The following is a 14518-nucleotide window of genomic DNA, read 5'->3' as shown; positions in this document are numbered from 1 at the left end:
GAAAATGACAGTAATAACAAGTGTACTGTAATGTTTTACTCAAATACCAAAAGGAGGGACTTATTTTGATAACATTAAACAGGAAGTTTGAAATTAGGTGTTGCTGGTGTACGGGTCCGTGCAGAAGCATCATTGACAAGCCAACTCCGTTTGCTATGTTTTCTGAAGTTATTTTACATTCCGCAATCAGCACATTATTAGCGAGAGCTAGTCCTGTTTCGATATGGTGATTAGTTGGTCTGTACGTTAGCAAGCAAAGATAGCTACTTTAGCCTGTTCTGCCACAATGGTGACTGATAATCTGAAATATTTGAAATAAAAAATGTATTTTTTTTTGTCGTGTCAGTGAATGACAGATTGCTATAGCATATGTGGTTATCTGATACGTAAAATACCTAACTAACGTTATCCATGCAATGTAAAATCTGGCAGGCGTCAGCAGCGCTGCTCTGCAATGGTTTCAGGCGTCAGCAACGCCTGGGCACAGGAAGATCTTTGCATAACGACAGTCTAAATTCATTATTTTGTAACCTTAGCTAGCTAACATCGGTATGGCCTAGCTAGGCAGCCTGTCATGTCAGTAAAACCCGTTTCACTTTTTACTCATTTTCTAACGTTAATCAGTCACTGCAAGTGATTTCAAATACGGATTGTTCAATTATTGAACTGGAATCAAACTAGTTAATTCAATGTAACGTTATATCCTATGTCTGCCCGCTCAGACTGTGGCGGAAGCTCTGTCTAAACGCAAGTACGCCTCGCAAGCGATACAGTTTTGGAAAAATATGGAACGTAACTTTGATATCAGTGACAAATAATTTTCTAAACACAAAAGATTAAATTACTATAGACTATGGCTAGCGTTCCTACACGGCCATATTTCCATTTTACATCGCTTGTTTACAGAGTCGGCGACTACCTGTGCTAATTAGCTATCTGCATCTGAACACCTGTGTGTAACGGAAGGATGCCACAAACATGTAACTGAAAAATGGTCAACTTTCCACTGTGTAAAGTAAGTGTATATTTTGCATTTCTGAAAGTGTGACATGAAAGTAGAGGGCTTTGCTTCTAGAACCGTATCGCAGTTGAGAATCTATTCACGTTTAATTCCTTGGACTAATGGAGAAGACTTCTTTAGTATATTATTGGGCTCAATCAAGCATTCTGATTAACAGATGTCACTGCTAACTTAGTTCTGATCGTTTGCCTCGAGTCAAAATGTGCCCATAAGTTACCTACCTCATTGGTTAGAAAGCGCTAGTTAGCTAACTCTGACCAGAGGGGTATACTACAAAAGCCTGTTCAATTAGTGAGCTAGCCAGCTAACTTTGATAAACAACCAAACATAACTATTGCTTTTCAGATTGTAAGGAACATAATTTGCATATGTGTTTTGGGTTGTTGAGTCAATTAGACGATGCCCATTATAAGCAACCACAAAAAAATAAGTATTTTTTTTTATTTCATCTTTATTTAACCAGGTAGGCCAGTTGAGAACAAGTTCTAATTTACAACTGCGACCTGGCCAAGCTAAAGCAAAGCAGTGTGACAAACACCACCAGAGTTACACATGGGATAAACAAAACGTACAGTCAATAACGCAATAGAAAAATCTATATACAGTGTGTGCAAATGTAGTAAGATTGGGAGGTGAGGCAATAAATAGGCCATAGTGGCGAAATAATTACAATTTAGCATTAACACTGGAGTGATAGATGTGCAAGTAGAGATACTGGGGTGCAAAAATAAATAACAATATGGGGATGAGTTAGTTGGGTGGGCTATTTACAGATGGGCTGTGTACAGGTGCAGTGATCGGTAAGCTGCTCTGACAGCTGATGCTTAAAGTTCGTGATTTTTGCAATTCGTTCCAGTCGTTGGCAGCAGAGAACTGGAAGGAAAGGCAGCCAAAGGAGGAGTTGGCTTTGGGGATGACCAGTGAAATATACCTGCTGGAGCGCGTGCTACGGGTGGGTGTTGCTATGGTGACCAGTAAGCTGAGATGAAAAACCCTGCCTTATCTAGCAAAGATGACCTGGAGCCAGTGGATTTGGCAACGAATAGTAAGCGAGGGCCAGCCAATGAGAGCATACAGGTTGCAGTGGTGGGTGGTATATGGGGCTTTGGTGACAAAACGGATGGCCCTGTGATAGACTACATCTAATTTGCTGAGTAGTGTTGGAGGCTATTTTGTAAATGACATCGCCGAAGTCAAGGATCAGTAGGATAGTCAGTTTTACGAGGGTATGTTTTGCGGCATAAGTGAAGGAGACTGTTGCGAAATAGGAAGCTGATTCTATATTTAATTTTGGATTGGAGATGCTTAATGTGAGTCTGGAAGGAGAGTACAGTTTAACCAGACACCTAGGTATTTATAGTTGTCCACATATTCTAAGTCAGAACTGTCCAGAGTAGTGATGCTAGTCGGGCGATCGGTTGAAAAGCATGCATTTAGTTTTACTAGCATTTTACTAGAATTTAAGAGTTGGAGGCCACGGAAGGAGTGTTGTATGGCATTGAAGCTTGTCTGGAGGTTTAACAGTGTCAAAAGGGCCAGAAGTATACAGAATTGTGTCATCTGCATAGAGGTGGATCAGAAAATCACCAGCAGCAAGCGCGACATTGATATATACAGAGAAAAGAGTCGGCCCGAGAATTGAACCCTGTGGCACCCCCATAGAGACTGCCAGAGGTCTGGACAACAGGCCCTCCGATTTGACACTGAATTCTATCTGAGAAGTAGTTGGTGAACCAGGCGAGGCAGTCATTTTAGAAGCCAAGGCCATTGAGTCTGCCGATAAGAATGCGGTGATTGAGAGAGTCGAAAGCCTTGGCCAGGTCGATGAAGACTGCTGCATGGTACTATTTTTTACCAATGGCGGTTATGATATTGTTTAGGACCTTGAGCGTGGCTGAGGTGCACACATGACCAGCTCCTAAACCAGATTGCATAGGGGAGAATGTATGGTGGTGTTCGAAATGGTCTGTGATCTGTTTGTTAACTTGGCTTTCGAAGACTTTAGAAAGGCAGGGCAGGATGGATATAGGTCTGTAACAGGATGGCCGTGGCAGCTTTCCAATCTTTAGGGATATCGATACGATACGAAAGAGAGGTTGAACAGGCTAGTAATAGGGGTTGCAACAATTGCGGCGGATTATTTTAGAAAGAGTGTCCAGATTGTCTAGCCCACCTGATTTATAGGGGTCCGGATTGTGCAGCTCTTTCAGAACATCAGCTATCTGGATTTGGGTGAAGGAGAAGTGGGGGGGGCATGGGCAAGTTGCTGCGGGGGGGGGGGGGGGGTGCAGAGTTGTTGGCCGGGGTAGAGGTAGCCAGGTGGAAAGCATGGCCAGCCGTAGAAAAATGCTTCTTGAAATTCTCAATTATCTCCGATTTATCGGTGGTGACAGTGTTTCCTAGCCTCAGTGCAGTGGGCAGCTGGGAGGAGGTGCTCTTATTCTCCATGGACTTTACATTGTCCCAAAACTTTTTGGAATTTGTGCTACAGGATGCACATTTCTGTTTGAAAAAGCTAGCCTTTGTTGTGTATATTGGTTCCTAACTTCTCTGAAAAGTTTCATATCGCGGCGGCTATTCGATGCTAATGCAGTACGCCACATATTTGGACAAGTTAGCTGGCTAACTCATTGATCCTGCACTAGCTGGAGAGGCAGAATTGTTCACTTCTTACTGTGATTATAGTATTGCCATATAGTGCATTCAGACCTTGAATTTTACTACATTTTGTTATGTTACAGCCTTATTCTAAATGGATTAAATTGTTTCCCCCCTCAATCTATACACAATACCCCATAATGACAAAGCAAAAATAAGTTTATAAATGTTAGCAAATGTATAAAATTATTTACATAAGTATTCAGACTCTTTACTTTGACGTACCTTTGGCAGCAATTACAGACTAGCGTCTTCTTGAGTATGACACAACAAACTTGGCACACCTGTATTTGGGGATTTTCTCCCAATTTCTCTGTAGATCCTCAAGCTCGGTCAGGTTGGATGGGGAGCATTGCTGCACAGCTATTTTCAGGTCTCTCAAGAGTTGTTCGATTGGGTTCAAGTCCGAGCTCTGGCTGGGCCACTCAAGGACATTCAGAGACTTGTCCCGAAGCCACTGCTGCGTTGTCTTGGCTGTGTGCTTAGGGTCATTGTCCTGTTGGAAGATTAACCGTCGCCTCAGTCTGAGGTCCTGTGTGCTCTGGAGCAGGTTTTCATCAAAGATCTCTCTGTACTTTGCTCCATTCATGTTTCCCTCGATCCTGACTAGTCTCCAAGTCCCTGCTACTGAAAAACATCCACACACCATGATGCTGCCACCACCATACTTCACAGTAGGGATGGTGCCAGGTTTCCTCCCGACGTGACACTTGGCATTCAGGCCAGAGTTAAATCTTGGTTTCATCAGACCAGAGAATCTTGTTTCTCATGGTCTGAGTACTTTAGATGCCTTTTGGTAAACTCCAAGCAGGCTGTCATGCCTTTTACTGAGGAGTGGCTTCCGTCTGGCCGCTATCCATAAAGTCCTGATTGGTGGAGTGCTGCAGAGATGGTTGTCCTTCTGGAAGGTCCTCCTATCTCCACAGAGGAATTCTGGAGCTCTTTGAGTGACCATCGGGTTCTTGGTCACCTCCTTGACCAAGACCCTTCTCCCCCGATTGCTTAGTTTGGCCGGGCGGCCAGCTCTAGGAAGAGTCTTGGTGGTTCCAAACTTCTTCCATTTAGGAATGATGCAGGCCACTGTGTTCTTGGGGACCTTCAATGCTGCAGAAATGTTTTTGGTACCCTTCCCCAGATCTGTGCCTCGACACAATCCTGTCTCTACAGACAATTCCTTCGACCTCATGGCTTGGTTTTTGCTCTGACAGGCACTGTCAACTGTGGGACCTTATATAGACAGGTGTGTGCCTTTCTAAATCATGTCCAATCAATTTAATTTACTTCAGGTGGACTCCAATCAAGTTTTAGAAACATCTCAAGTATGAGCAATGGAAACAGGATGCACCTGAGCTCAATTTCTTGTGGCAAAGGGTCTGAATACATTTTTACATAAGGTATTTCAGTTTTTTATTTTTAATACATTTTCCAAAAATTTCTAAAAACCTGTTTTTGCTTTGTCATTATGGGATATTGTGTGTACGTACATTTTTTATACATTTTGTAACGCATCAAAATGTGTTAAAAGGGAAAGGGATCTGAATACTTTCCAAATGCACTGTACACTCAGTGGCCAGTTTATTAGGCACAACACCCCGTTCACGGGGCGTTTGCTCCTACAGACAGTGAGTCAAGTGGCCGTGACTTGCTATATAAAGCAGGCATCGAGGCGTTCGGTCACTGTTTGATTGAACGTTAGAATAGGCAAAACGAGTGACCCTAAGCAACTTTGAGCGCATCCAGTCAACGGCAGTCCTGTGGGCTAAAACCGCTTGTTTATGAGAAGTCGAAGGAGAATGGCAAGAATCGTGCAAGCTAACAGGTGGGCCACAAACAGGCAAATAATGGTGCAGTACAACAGTGGTGTGCAGAACAGCATCTCTGAACGCACAACTCGTCAGTCCTTGTCACAGATGGGCTATTGCAGCAGACAACCACACCGGATTCCACTAAGAAGCGGCTCCAGTGGGAATGCAATCACCAACATTAGAAAAACATCCCATGGTCCGACAATCCCGATTCCTGTTGCGTCATGCTGATGGCAGAGTCAGGATTTGCATAAGCAGCATGGGTCCATTGCCCCATTCTGCCTGGTGTCAACGGTACAGGCTGGTGATGTAAGGGTGTGGGTTATGTTTTCCTGACACACGTTAGGTCCCTTGATAACAATTGAGCAACATTTCCATGCCCCAAATAATTCAGGCTGTTCTGGAGGCAAAGTGGGGTCTCGGAAAGGACCCCAGCAATTCAGAATGTTGAACAAAATCCCATTTCAATTTACTCTGCAGGTTCATCGGGGTGTTGGAAATGTAATCTTGTTCATTATTCTGACTTGCAGGGCCAGGCCATATAAAAGCCAGAGCATATTGTGTGTGTGAGATATATATATATCACTTCTCTTCCCTCTCCTTTTTGAATCCAGGCTGCAACCCAACTCTGAGCCATGTCGTCACGCGTGCTGCTTCGGCAGCAGCTGATGCGGGAACAAGCCCAGGAGCAAGAGAGACGGGAGGCCCAGGAGCAGGCCTCTGTGGCTCAGCTCAGGGCAACTGACTCCACCCCTGCTATCGCTGTCACTCTGCCCCCAATAGCTGCTCGCCCTCTTTCCGCACAGGTGCCCGTGGAGGTTTTGAAGGTGAGGCTCCACTTCTAAAGGCTTCTCTCCAGAGGAACTACACTAGCATGGCATGCTACACCATTAAATTGCTGCGTATAACCTCCATACTAAGTTGTCATTCTCTGTTCGCTGTTTGACTGACATGTTCTAAATTTTCAATCTGATAGGTGCAGACCCACCTGGAGAACCCCACCAAGTTTCACATCCAGCAGTCTCAGAGGCAGCAGGTGAAGCAGTATCTCTCTGCCACCCTCTGCAATAAGGGGGCAACTCAGACCCTGGGTGTGTCTCCCCTGGCCCTGTCTAGCTCTGCCCCTGAGATGGATCCCATAGCCCGCAGTGCTCCCAACAGCTCCATGGCTTTACACAACCTGGGATCCAACAAAGAGGAGGTATGTCCCATGTTGTTCAGTTGGTAGAGCATGGCGGTTGCAGCGCCAGGCTTTTGTGTTCGATTCCCACGGGGGAGCAGTATGAAAAATGTATGCACTCACTACTGTAAGTTCTCTGGATAAGAACGGCTGCTAAATGTCTAATTTAGATGTATGTAGTATGACTGAAGACCATTACACTGGATTACACCACTCACATTGGCTTGTAAGAAGCATTATATAGCTTATTACTTTCTCATGTGTTTTTGTTCTACCTTATGTTATTTTTAGTGCTACATTGATATTGATTACTGCTTTGTTGGGTTTGGAGCTTGCAAGAAAGGCAAAGGGTGGCTACTTTGAAGAATCTCAAATATAAAATATATTTAGATTTGTTTTAACACTTTTTTGGTCACTACATGATTCCATATGTGTTATTTCATAGTTGTGATATCTTCACTACTATTCTACAATGTAGAAAATAGTAAAAAATTAAGAAAAACCCTCCAAACCCTCAACTTTTGACTGGTACTGTATTTTCAATAAAAGTTTAGGCTAAATGTCTAGGCTGCTGGTCACTTATTTCTTAATTACTTTTTTGTTTGTTCTGTTGTGACATGCTTGAGGTCTCACAACTAGGATGCATGCCTTTGTTATCTTGCCCTGTTGGCTTGGTGTCACAGACTTCTGTTAAATACTACACTGGCAGCTTAATGATATCTGCACCTCTCTTGCACACACGCCTTTGCTTTGAAATCATGCTTCATAAGGGCAAGATAATGACTTGCTTTGTGTCAGTGTTCCTCCCCTATATGTTTCAAATAAGTAATTTCATATACTTAAATTCAAGCTGGCCTTTAACGTTTCATATTTTAAAAAATATTTTTATTTTTATTTAACCAGGTAAGCTAGTTGAGAACAAGTTCTCATTTACATCTGCGACCTGGCCACGATAAAGCAAAGCAGTGCGACAGAAACAACAAAACAGAGTTACACATGGAATAAACAAGCGAACACAGTAGAAAAAAAATTAAGTCTATATACAGTGTGTGCAAATGGCATGGGGAGGTAAGGCAATAAATAGGCCATAGTAACAAAGTAATTACAATTTAGCAGATTAATACCGGAGTGATAGATGAGCAGATGATGATGAGCGTATGATTGTGTGTAAGTAGTGATACTGGTGTGCAAAAGAGCAGCAAAGTAAATAAAAACAATATGGGGATGAGGTAGGTAGATTGGGTGGGCTATTTACAGATGGACTATGTACAAGGCAGGGATCGGTTAGCTGCTCAGGTAGTTGATGAGTTAGTGAGGGAAATGTAAGTCTCAAGTCTCTTTTATTAGGTGTTCTATGAATATGATGCTGATAAGTTATTCTATGTATTGATTGGGGGTGTGTGTTTATCTTTCCAGATAGATGGTGTAATTGATGACATCATCAGCCTTGAATCAAGTTTCAGTGACGATTTCATGACATTAATTGAATTGGGGCTACAGCTGCCTAGTAAGGTATGTGAAAATGTGTATTTATCAGTGTTTTTGTCCATTGCACTTGGGCTAATCCAATCATTCAGTGAAATGAAATTAACAACCAGCCTGTCATTCTTGGAATTATCTTTCTATATCTGTTGTCTTTGTTGATATTCTCAAACTGGAATTCGGTGGTGCTGTAGGAGTAAACATACACTTCTGACACTTAACTAGGACTCGTCAGGCCAGTGTTGTCTGGGTGGGGTAGCAACCAGGAGAGAGGAGAGTAGGACAAAGCATGCAGGGCATGGCAGCATGTGAAGTTGGAATGGTGGACAATGTAAAGAGGGTTCTGAAAATACTGCAACTATTTTAACAGTCAAGTTGTTATAGGGAAAGGGATTGAAGAGATTGCGCCCGGCATCAGAAAATTAGGATTTTAGTTTTGCTTCAGGAGCATAGGGGGGGAAAAGCGAGAACATTGAGGTAAATCAATCGTGTTGTAAGGTAGCAAAATGGCATTGTTAAGGAGAATGGACATTTAGCCATTTCTCTCACATTTATCAGGATTTATAGCCTACCTCAACACTTATCAGATTTGTTTGTTTCAAATGTGCTAATGCTTTTGGATAACTGTTAATCGAAGGTTCTACAAGGTTATTAGGCCTATACAAAATTGCGATGACTTGCTAGAAATTATGTTCTTTATAAGCCAACCAACCTGTGATATGGTAATTTAGTATCCTTGAAGGTCAAATATAGTACAGTAATACAATGTAGCCTAGCTTATACATGTTCTATTTCTACCAGGATAGTTCTTACAAGAGATGTTAGTACATAAACATGTTATTTTAATTTTAATTTTTTTTAAATACAGGGAACAGTGCACATTAATCTTGCCACTATAGGGGGTGCTGTTTTCGCATTAGCATAATTTCCTCTACAGATTAAACTGCCTCTTATTCAATTATTGCTCTTACTATATGCATATAATTAATACCATTGGATAGAAAACAATCTATAGTTTCTAAAACCGTTTCAATTTTGTCTCTGAGTTAAACAGAAGTCATTTGACAGCACTTTCCCTGACCAAGAAGAAGAATGCAAGATGTGTATGCTCGCTTCAACGCTCTGCCTATATATGGTCACGCCACCTATGACCCGAAACACACTTCATTCGTCTTCCTCTGGGTGTCAAGAGGACGTCAGAGGAGAAATTTTTTGTTTACCTTGTACTGACGTGAAATAAGACCTATTTCTTTGGCGTGACCGACAACTTCCGGTTCTCTGATTCGCGCTATTTGGAGGTGCGATTGTCTACTGTTTTGCTGCCGTTACGGATGAAAACTATCTCCGTCTCGAAGTTTGTTTGATACATGTGACCATATCATCTTAATGTATGTTTTTTCAATATAGTTTAATCAGATTATTTGAATTTTTTCGGGAGTTTTGCCGTGTTCCGTTCTGTGACTTTTTTTACTTTGGCCAGTCGACCAGTACATATGCTAAATGAAGAGGGAAAGTTGCCATTATGAATGGATTGAACGACTCATCAGGACTAAGGACACATTGATCAACATTCTGATGAAAGATCAGCAATAGTAAGACCCAATTTACGATGTTATTTCATATATCTGTCGTGTATGTGAACTGGTCGGGGGCGCCCAGCTGGTTCTGGCTGGCGTGGCTATGCTAATTTAGCGCTACATTTTGTTTTCGCTATAAAACATTTAATAAATCTGAAATATTGTTTGGATTCACCAGATGTTGGGCTTTCAATATCTGTACGCTGTGTATTTTTCTGAAATGTTTTAAGATAAGTAATTAGTTATATGACGTTGGTCTCTGTAATTGTTCTGGCTGCGTCAGCACTATTTCAGATTGCAGCTGCAATGTAGAACTGTGATTTATACCTGAAAAATGCACATTTTTCAAAAAAAAAACTATGCTATACCATAAATATGTTATCAGACTGTCATCTTATGAAGTTGTTTCTTGGTTAGTGGCTATATATATTTTTATTTAGTCGAATTAGTGATAGCTACTGACGCAGGAAAAAACTGTTGGAGTAAAAAAATTGTGTCTTATGCTAACGTGGTTAGCTAATAGATTTACATATTGTGTCTTCCCTGTAAAACATTTTAAAAATCTGAAATGGTGGCTTTATTCACAAGATCTGTATCTTTCATCTGGTGTCTTGGACTTGTGATTTAATGATATTTAGATGCTACAATTTACTTGTGACGCTATGCTAGCTATGCTACTCAGTGGGGGGGGAGTGGGGGGTGATCCCGGATCCGGGTTGGTGACTCGTTAAAGGTTAATCAACGTTTCAGTAAAAGTGGCCGTTTTAGCCAGCCGGCTAATTTTCAACCGCAGTCCCTGGGCAGGTTACTAAAAACAACTACAATAACAATACAGACAAACAATATGCAGAGCAACATAGGACAAGCAACACATACGGACAACATCATTTTTTTTATTTTTTTTATTTATTGGAAAAATAGGATGTTGAACTACCATTATCCTTTTGGTTTGACAGTTATGACACTTAAATTAGTATTCTGGTACACAAAGGACAAAAAAATGTAAGACAATACAAAATATGAATTAATTAATTAAAATGTAGTTTAATTCGTTTCCTTAAGAAGCTCATCCAGGTTGTTAGTATTCAACATTGTTTGCTTTGATGTTAATGCAGGGGTTTCCCTGTTTCTTACAGCTCCCCGGGAACCTCCTGGAAGTTAACCATAGTCCTGGAATGGCAGCACCTACCCTCACTGTCAGCAACTCCTGCCCTCCGGATCTAACCAATATTAAAAGGGAATACTCTGGTATAGTTTTGTTCCTTTACTAGGCCCCTGATCCTTCTTTTATATAGCTCTGGAGATGGGCATGTTTGTTTGGATTATACACTTCTTATGTAATGTCCTACGTAACTTTCCATTTTATTGAGAGGGAAAGGTTCAATTCTAACTTGTGTAAATGGTAAAATAATTGGGTTTTAGATTGCACGACAGCACCTCCAAAGTATATGTTATGTTTAAGATGCAGATAACAAAGCGCTGGTGAAAGAGAGACAGAAGAAAGACAACCATAACCTCAGTGAGTCAAAGCTTTTTACTCACTTCTGTTCTTAACCCACTATGATGCTAGCCAGCTCTTGTTCCCCTCGGAGTGGCAGTGAGTTTAATTTATCAATCTCTTTGTCTGCATGGTTTCTCTTGACAGTTGAGAGGAAGCGGAGGTTTAACATCAATGACCGCATAACAGAGCTGGGGTCCATAATACCCAATTCAAGGGACTTGTGAGTTTGTCATTCTTTATTTCTTATTCAGGACATTTACTTTGGATGAATTAATCAGTTGTGCTATTGACACAAATTAATTCTAGGAAATCTCAATCACAGTTAAAATTTTGGCCATGAAAAGCAATATTCAATTTGGAACAGATTTGATATTCCTCTTTAACAACCTTCTCTCATGGCTGTAGGGAGTTGCGCTGGAATAAGGGCACCATTCTGAAGGCCTCAGTGGACTACATCAGGAAGCTGCAGAAGGAGCAGCAGAGAGCCAAGGAGGTAGAGATGCGTCAGAAGAAGCTGGAACATGCTAACCACTGCTTGATGCTGCGCATCCAGGTCAGTTTTTGGAGAAAAAAGTAAGTAATGCTATCATAAAATATATTTAGTGATTGCTACTAATGTTCCCTTATTTCTGTTATTGTTATTTTGTGAAGGAGTTGGAAGTGCAGGCTCAGCTTCATGGACTCTCCAGCCCGATGTCCTATGGTCTGAGTTCAGACCCCTCCTTCCTCCAGCAGCAGCACCTTCAGCAGGGAGGTCATATACTTGGGCCCAGAACTGGAGTGGCCTGCTCCCAAACCTTTCTCAGCTTGGGTGATGCAGCCATGGCACAGGCCATCCCTACCTCCTTCCTCTCTCCACCCTCCTCTGACTCCCCTGTGGGTGTGACCATAGGCAGCCCCCTCGACCTGGGCAGTCTGAGCTTCGCCGAGCTGGATGACCCCTCCAATGCTGGGCTGTTCCCAGGCGTGGGGTTGGGGGACATCCTCATGGATGAGGGGTGCACACTGTCCCCTGAGAGGGTGGACCCACTGTTTTTCGTGACACCAGGTGCCTCGAAGACCAACAGTCGTAGGAGCAGCTTCAGCATGGAGGAGGACTTGTAAAGGGTCTTATTGGGGTCTGCTTTAAAACAAACAGACAATCGTTTAACTGAACAGGACTTTGATCTGAATCATGCATCAGTACAAAATAAATGACAATCCTTCCCTCTCTTACCAAGTTAATATTGGTCCCTGAACTTAGAAAAAGAAAACAAAAACTTTTCGGTACACGAATCAATAGTAATGCAATCATTTTCAAATGGAAAATAGTAAAATTAGTATTTGGATATGGACTATGGACATTGATTTGTGTTCTGTTTCTTGCAAGCCTCAACTCAACCAAGAGTTCCCTGCAGAGAAATTAAAGAGGAAATAGTGGTGGTTTAGTCAAGTATATTATTGGTCCTTGTAGAGCGTATACTTTGTGCACTTTGCAACTTTTGTGGGAAGAAAGCAATGAGGTTCTTGTATCTATTTAGTGAAATTGGCATGAACTACATAACAGGTGTGCTATTGAATTGAGATATTTTTTAACTGACTTGAATCAGGATTTGTTAGCTTAAAGTGTATGCCTTTTTTTACATATCTCAGAAGGTTTGTGTAACAAAAAATTTACCAAAGTAGTATTTATTAAATATATGGCACATAGTGATTGTGATATAATAATAAAAAATAAAAAAACACATTTGATGACCTGTAAAAACAAAAAAAATCTAGATTTACTGTATCTTACATTTACTTTCAAAGCATGTTGCGCCTTTTCCTGTTGTCTGTATGCATTTTCTTTTAACGCTTTTGTCCGTTGAATGGTTGTACAGCTGGTCACTAACTCAACTAACAATGAACAAGAGAAGGAGAGAAGTAAAACAAAAGCTACTGCAGCCAGTCAGCCAAAGCAGGCCACCTTTCACAGAATGGTAATATATTTAAGTCATTATACGGGTGTGTTATATATTGTTATATAGTAAATGGAAGTATAGCTTTAACGTATGTTAATCTCTGAAACACTGCATGTTACATGTGTTTGTGTTGCAAAAACATGCACTGGGTTGTGTGCAGTAGTCTATTTCTGATGTCATATGGTCATTTGTGATGATATAAGATTATGTTGAATAAGATTTATATAGCTCACATAGACTTGGCCCCTAACTCTAGACATACAGTTAAAATGAATCCTTAATCCACTACTTTCTTAGTCCTCTAATCTGAAAATGTGTATGGTCATGGGACTGTCTAACATTCCCCATGTTTTTCTCAGAGACTGAAATCTGTATATGGTTATTATCACTCCTCTAGCCCCCATAGTCTTCCTTTAATTTGTATTGACAAGCTTTTCAAAGAAAAGTACATTCATTACCTGTATATGTTTAGGAATCTGTTTCCATGTCTGTTTTATCTATTGCCATTGATGCTTCCGAGATGCTTCTCATTCTTGAAACAATAGTGCCTTTCCTCCATGTCAAGGAAGATCCCTGCAGTGTACTCTCCTAACACAGGCTTTTTTTATGGAGATGAAAATGTTTGAGACCAACAATGCAATATCTGTCTGATTATCTGTTTCTAATGCACATTGTAGTGTTTGTGTCAATTAATCCCTTAAAGGATGGGTTGCCAACTGGCGATTTGACACATACAATTTCATTTTTTCATTAATTGTCTGTGACTTGATTGTAGCTCTAATTTGAATCATTTAGAAAAATATCTATTTTTGCTGTTCTGATTTTCAGTTATGGTTCTGCTTTTACTGGAATGCAAACCTCTAACAGCCTTAAAGGGAATATATTGTTGTTGGACACTTTTTATATTTTAATGTGTATTGAGTTACTAGCTTTTTCTATGCTCAGATAAGCAACCTGTCTAAATCTACACTATTGTCTGGTGTGTTTGTTTATTTTAAACGAAATAAAAATTGGGAAAAAACATTTGCCTATGTTGAATGCTTTTCACTGCAGTGATGCAATTACAGTTTCATGCTTGGTCTATTTAATCACGGTATTTCACAATGGAAAAAGGGTTTTCAGAGTGCATTGTGTCTCTATGGTTGGGCTTCATTGTTCCAAACATGCTTTTCTTGCATACCCTCTGCTTTCTCAGACTGGCCCTTGGATTTGGAATGTATTCAATGGGTAAAAGCAATATGGTAGTGTTGTGGCTCCTCCTAGCTTTGCAGGAGCTTTGTACTGGATTTTTGCAGATTGCATGACAGTGCTAGGGGGCTTAAAGCTTTATTTTCCCCAAACTACTGTAATAAAA

The 14518-nt window shown here is 41.0% G+C and overlaps 1 protein-coding gene across 1 annotated transcript; it reads left to right on the top strand.

Annotated features, from left to right (window-relative positions):
• The first annotated feature begins 496 nt into the window (after window positions 1-496).
• Window positions 497-14173, top strand: LOC120060206 (transcription factor E3-like). Its single transcript, XM_039009355.1, has 9 exons — window positions 497-1015; window positions 6099-6311; window positions 6461-6685; window positions 8081-8176; window positions 10860-10971; window positions 11186-11242; window positions 11369-11444; window positions 11630-11777; window positions 11876-14173. Exons 2-9 carry the CDS (start codon window positions 6120-6122, stop codon window positions 12326-12328), a joined length of 1359 nt encoding a protein of 452 aa, XP_038865283.1. The 5' UTR covers window positions 497-1015; window positions 6099-6119; the 3' UTR covers window positions 12329-14173.
• The last annotated feature ends 345 nt before the right edge of the window (window positions 14174-14518 follow it).

This window comes from Salvelinus namaycush, chromosome 2, assembly GCF_016432855.1.
Source record: "Salvelinus namaycush isolate Seneca chromosome 2, SaNama_1.0, whole genome shotgun sequence".
Lineage (NCBI taxonomy): Eukaryota > Metazoa > Chordata > Actinopteri > Salmoniformes > Salmonidae > Salvelinus > Salvelinus namaycush.
This window is presented reverse-complemented; position numbering and strand designations above follow the sequence as displayed.

What these genes read in the sequence shown, in the direction of transcription:
- LOC120060206 (XM_039009355.1), top strand. Translation starts at nt 6,120, where the DNA reads ATGTCGTCACGCGTGCTGCTTCGGCAGCAGCTGATGCGGGAACAAGCC. An exon ending in ATACCCAATTCAAGGGACTT is followed by an intron (nt 11,445 to 11,629) that starts GTGAGTTTGTCA and finishes TCATGGCTGTAG; the next exon opens with GGAGTTGCGCTGGAATAAGG. An exon ending in GCTTGATGCTGCGCATCCAG is followed by an intron (nt 11,778 to 11,875) that starts GTCAGTTTTTGG and finishes TATTTTGTGAAG; the next exon opens with GAGTTGGAAGTGCAGGCTCA.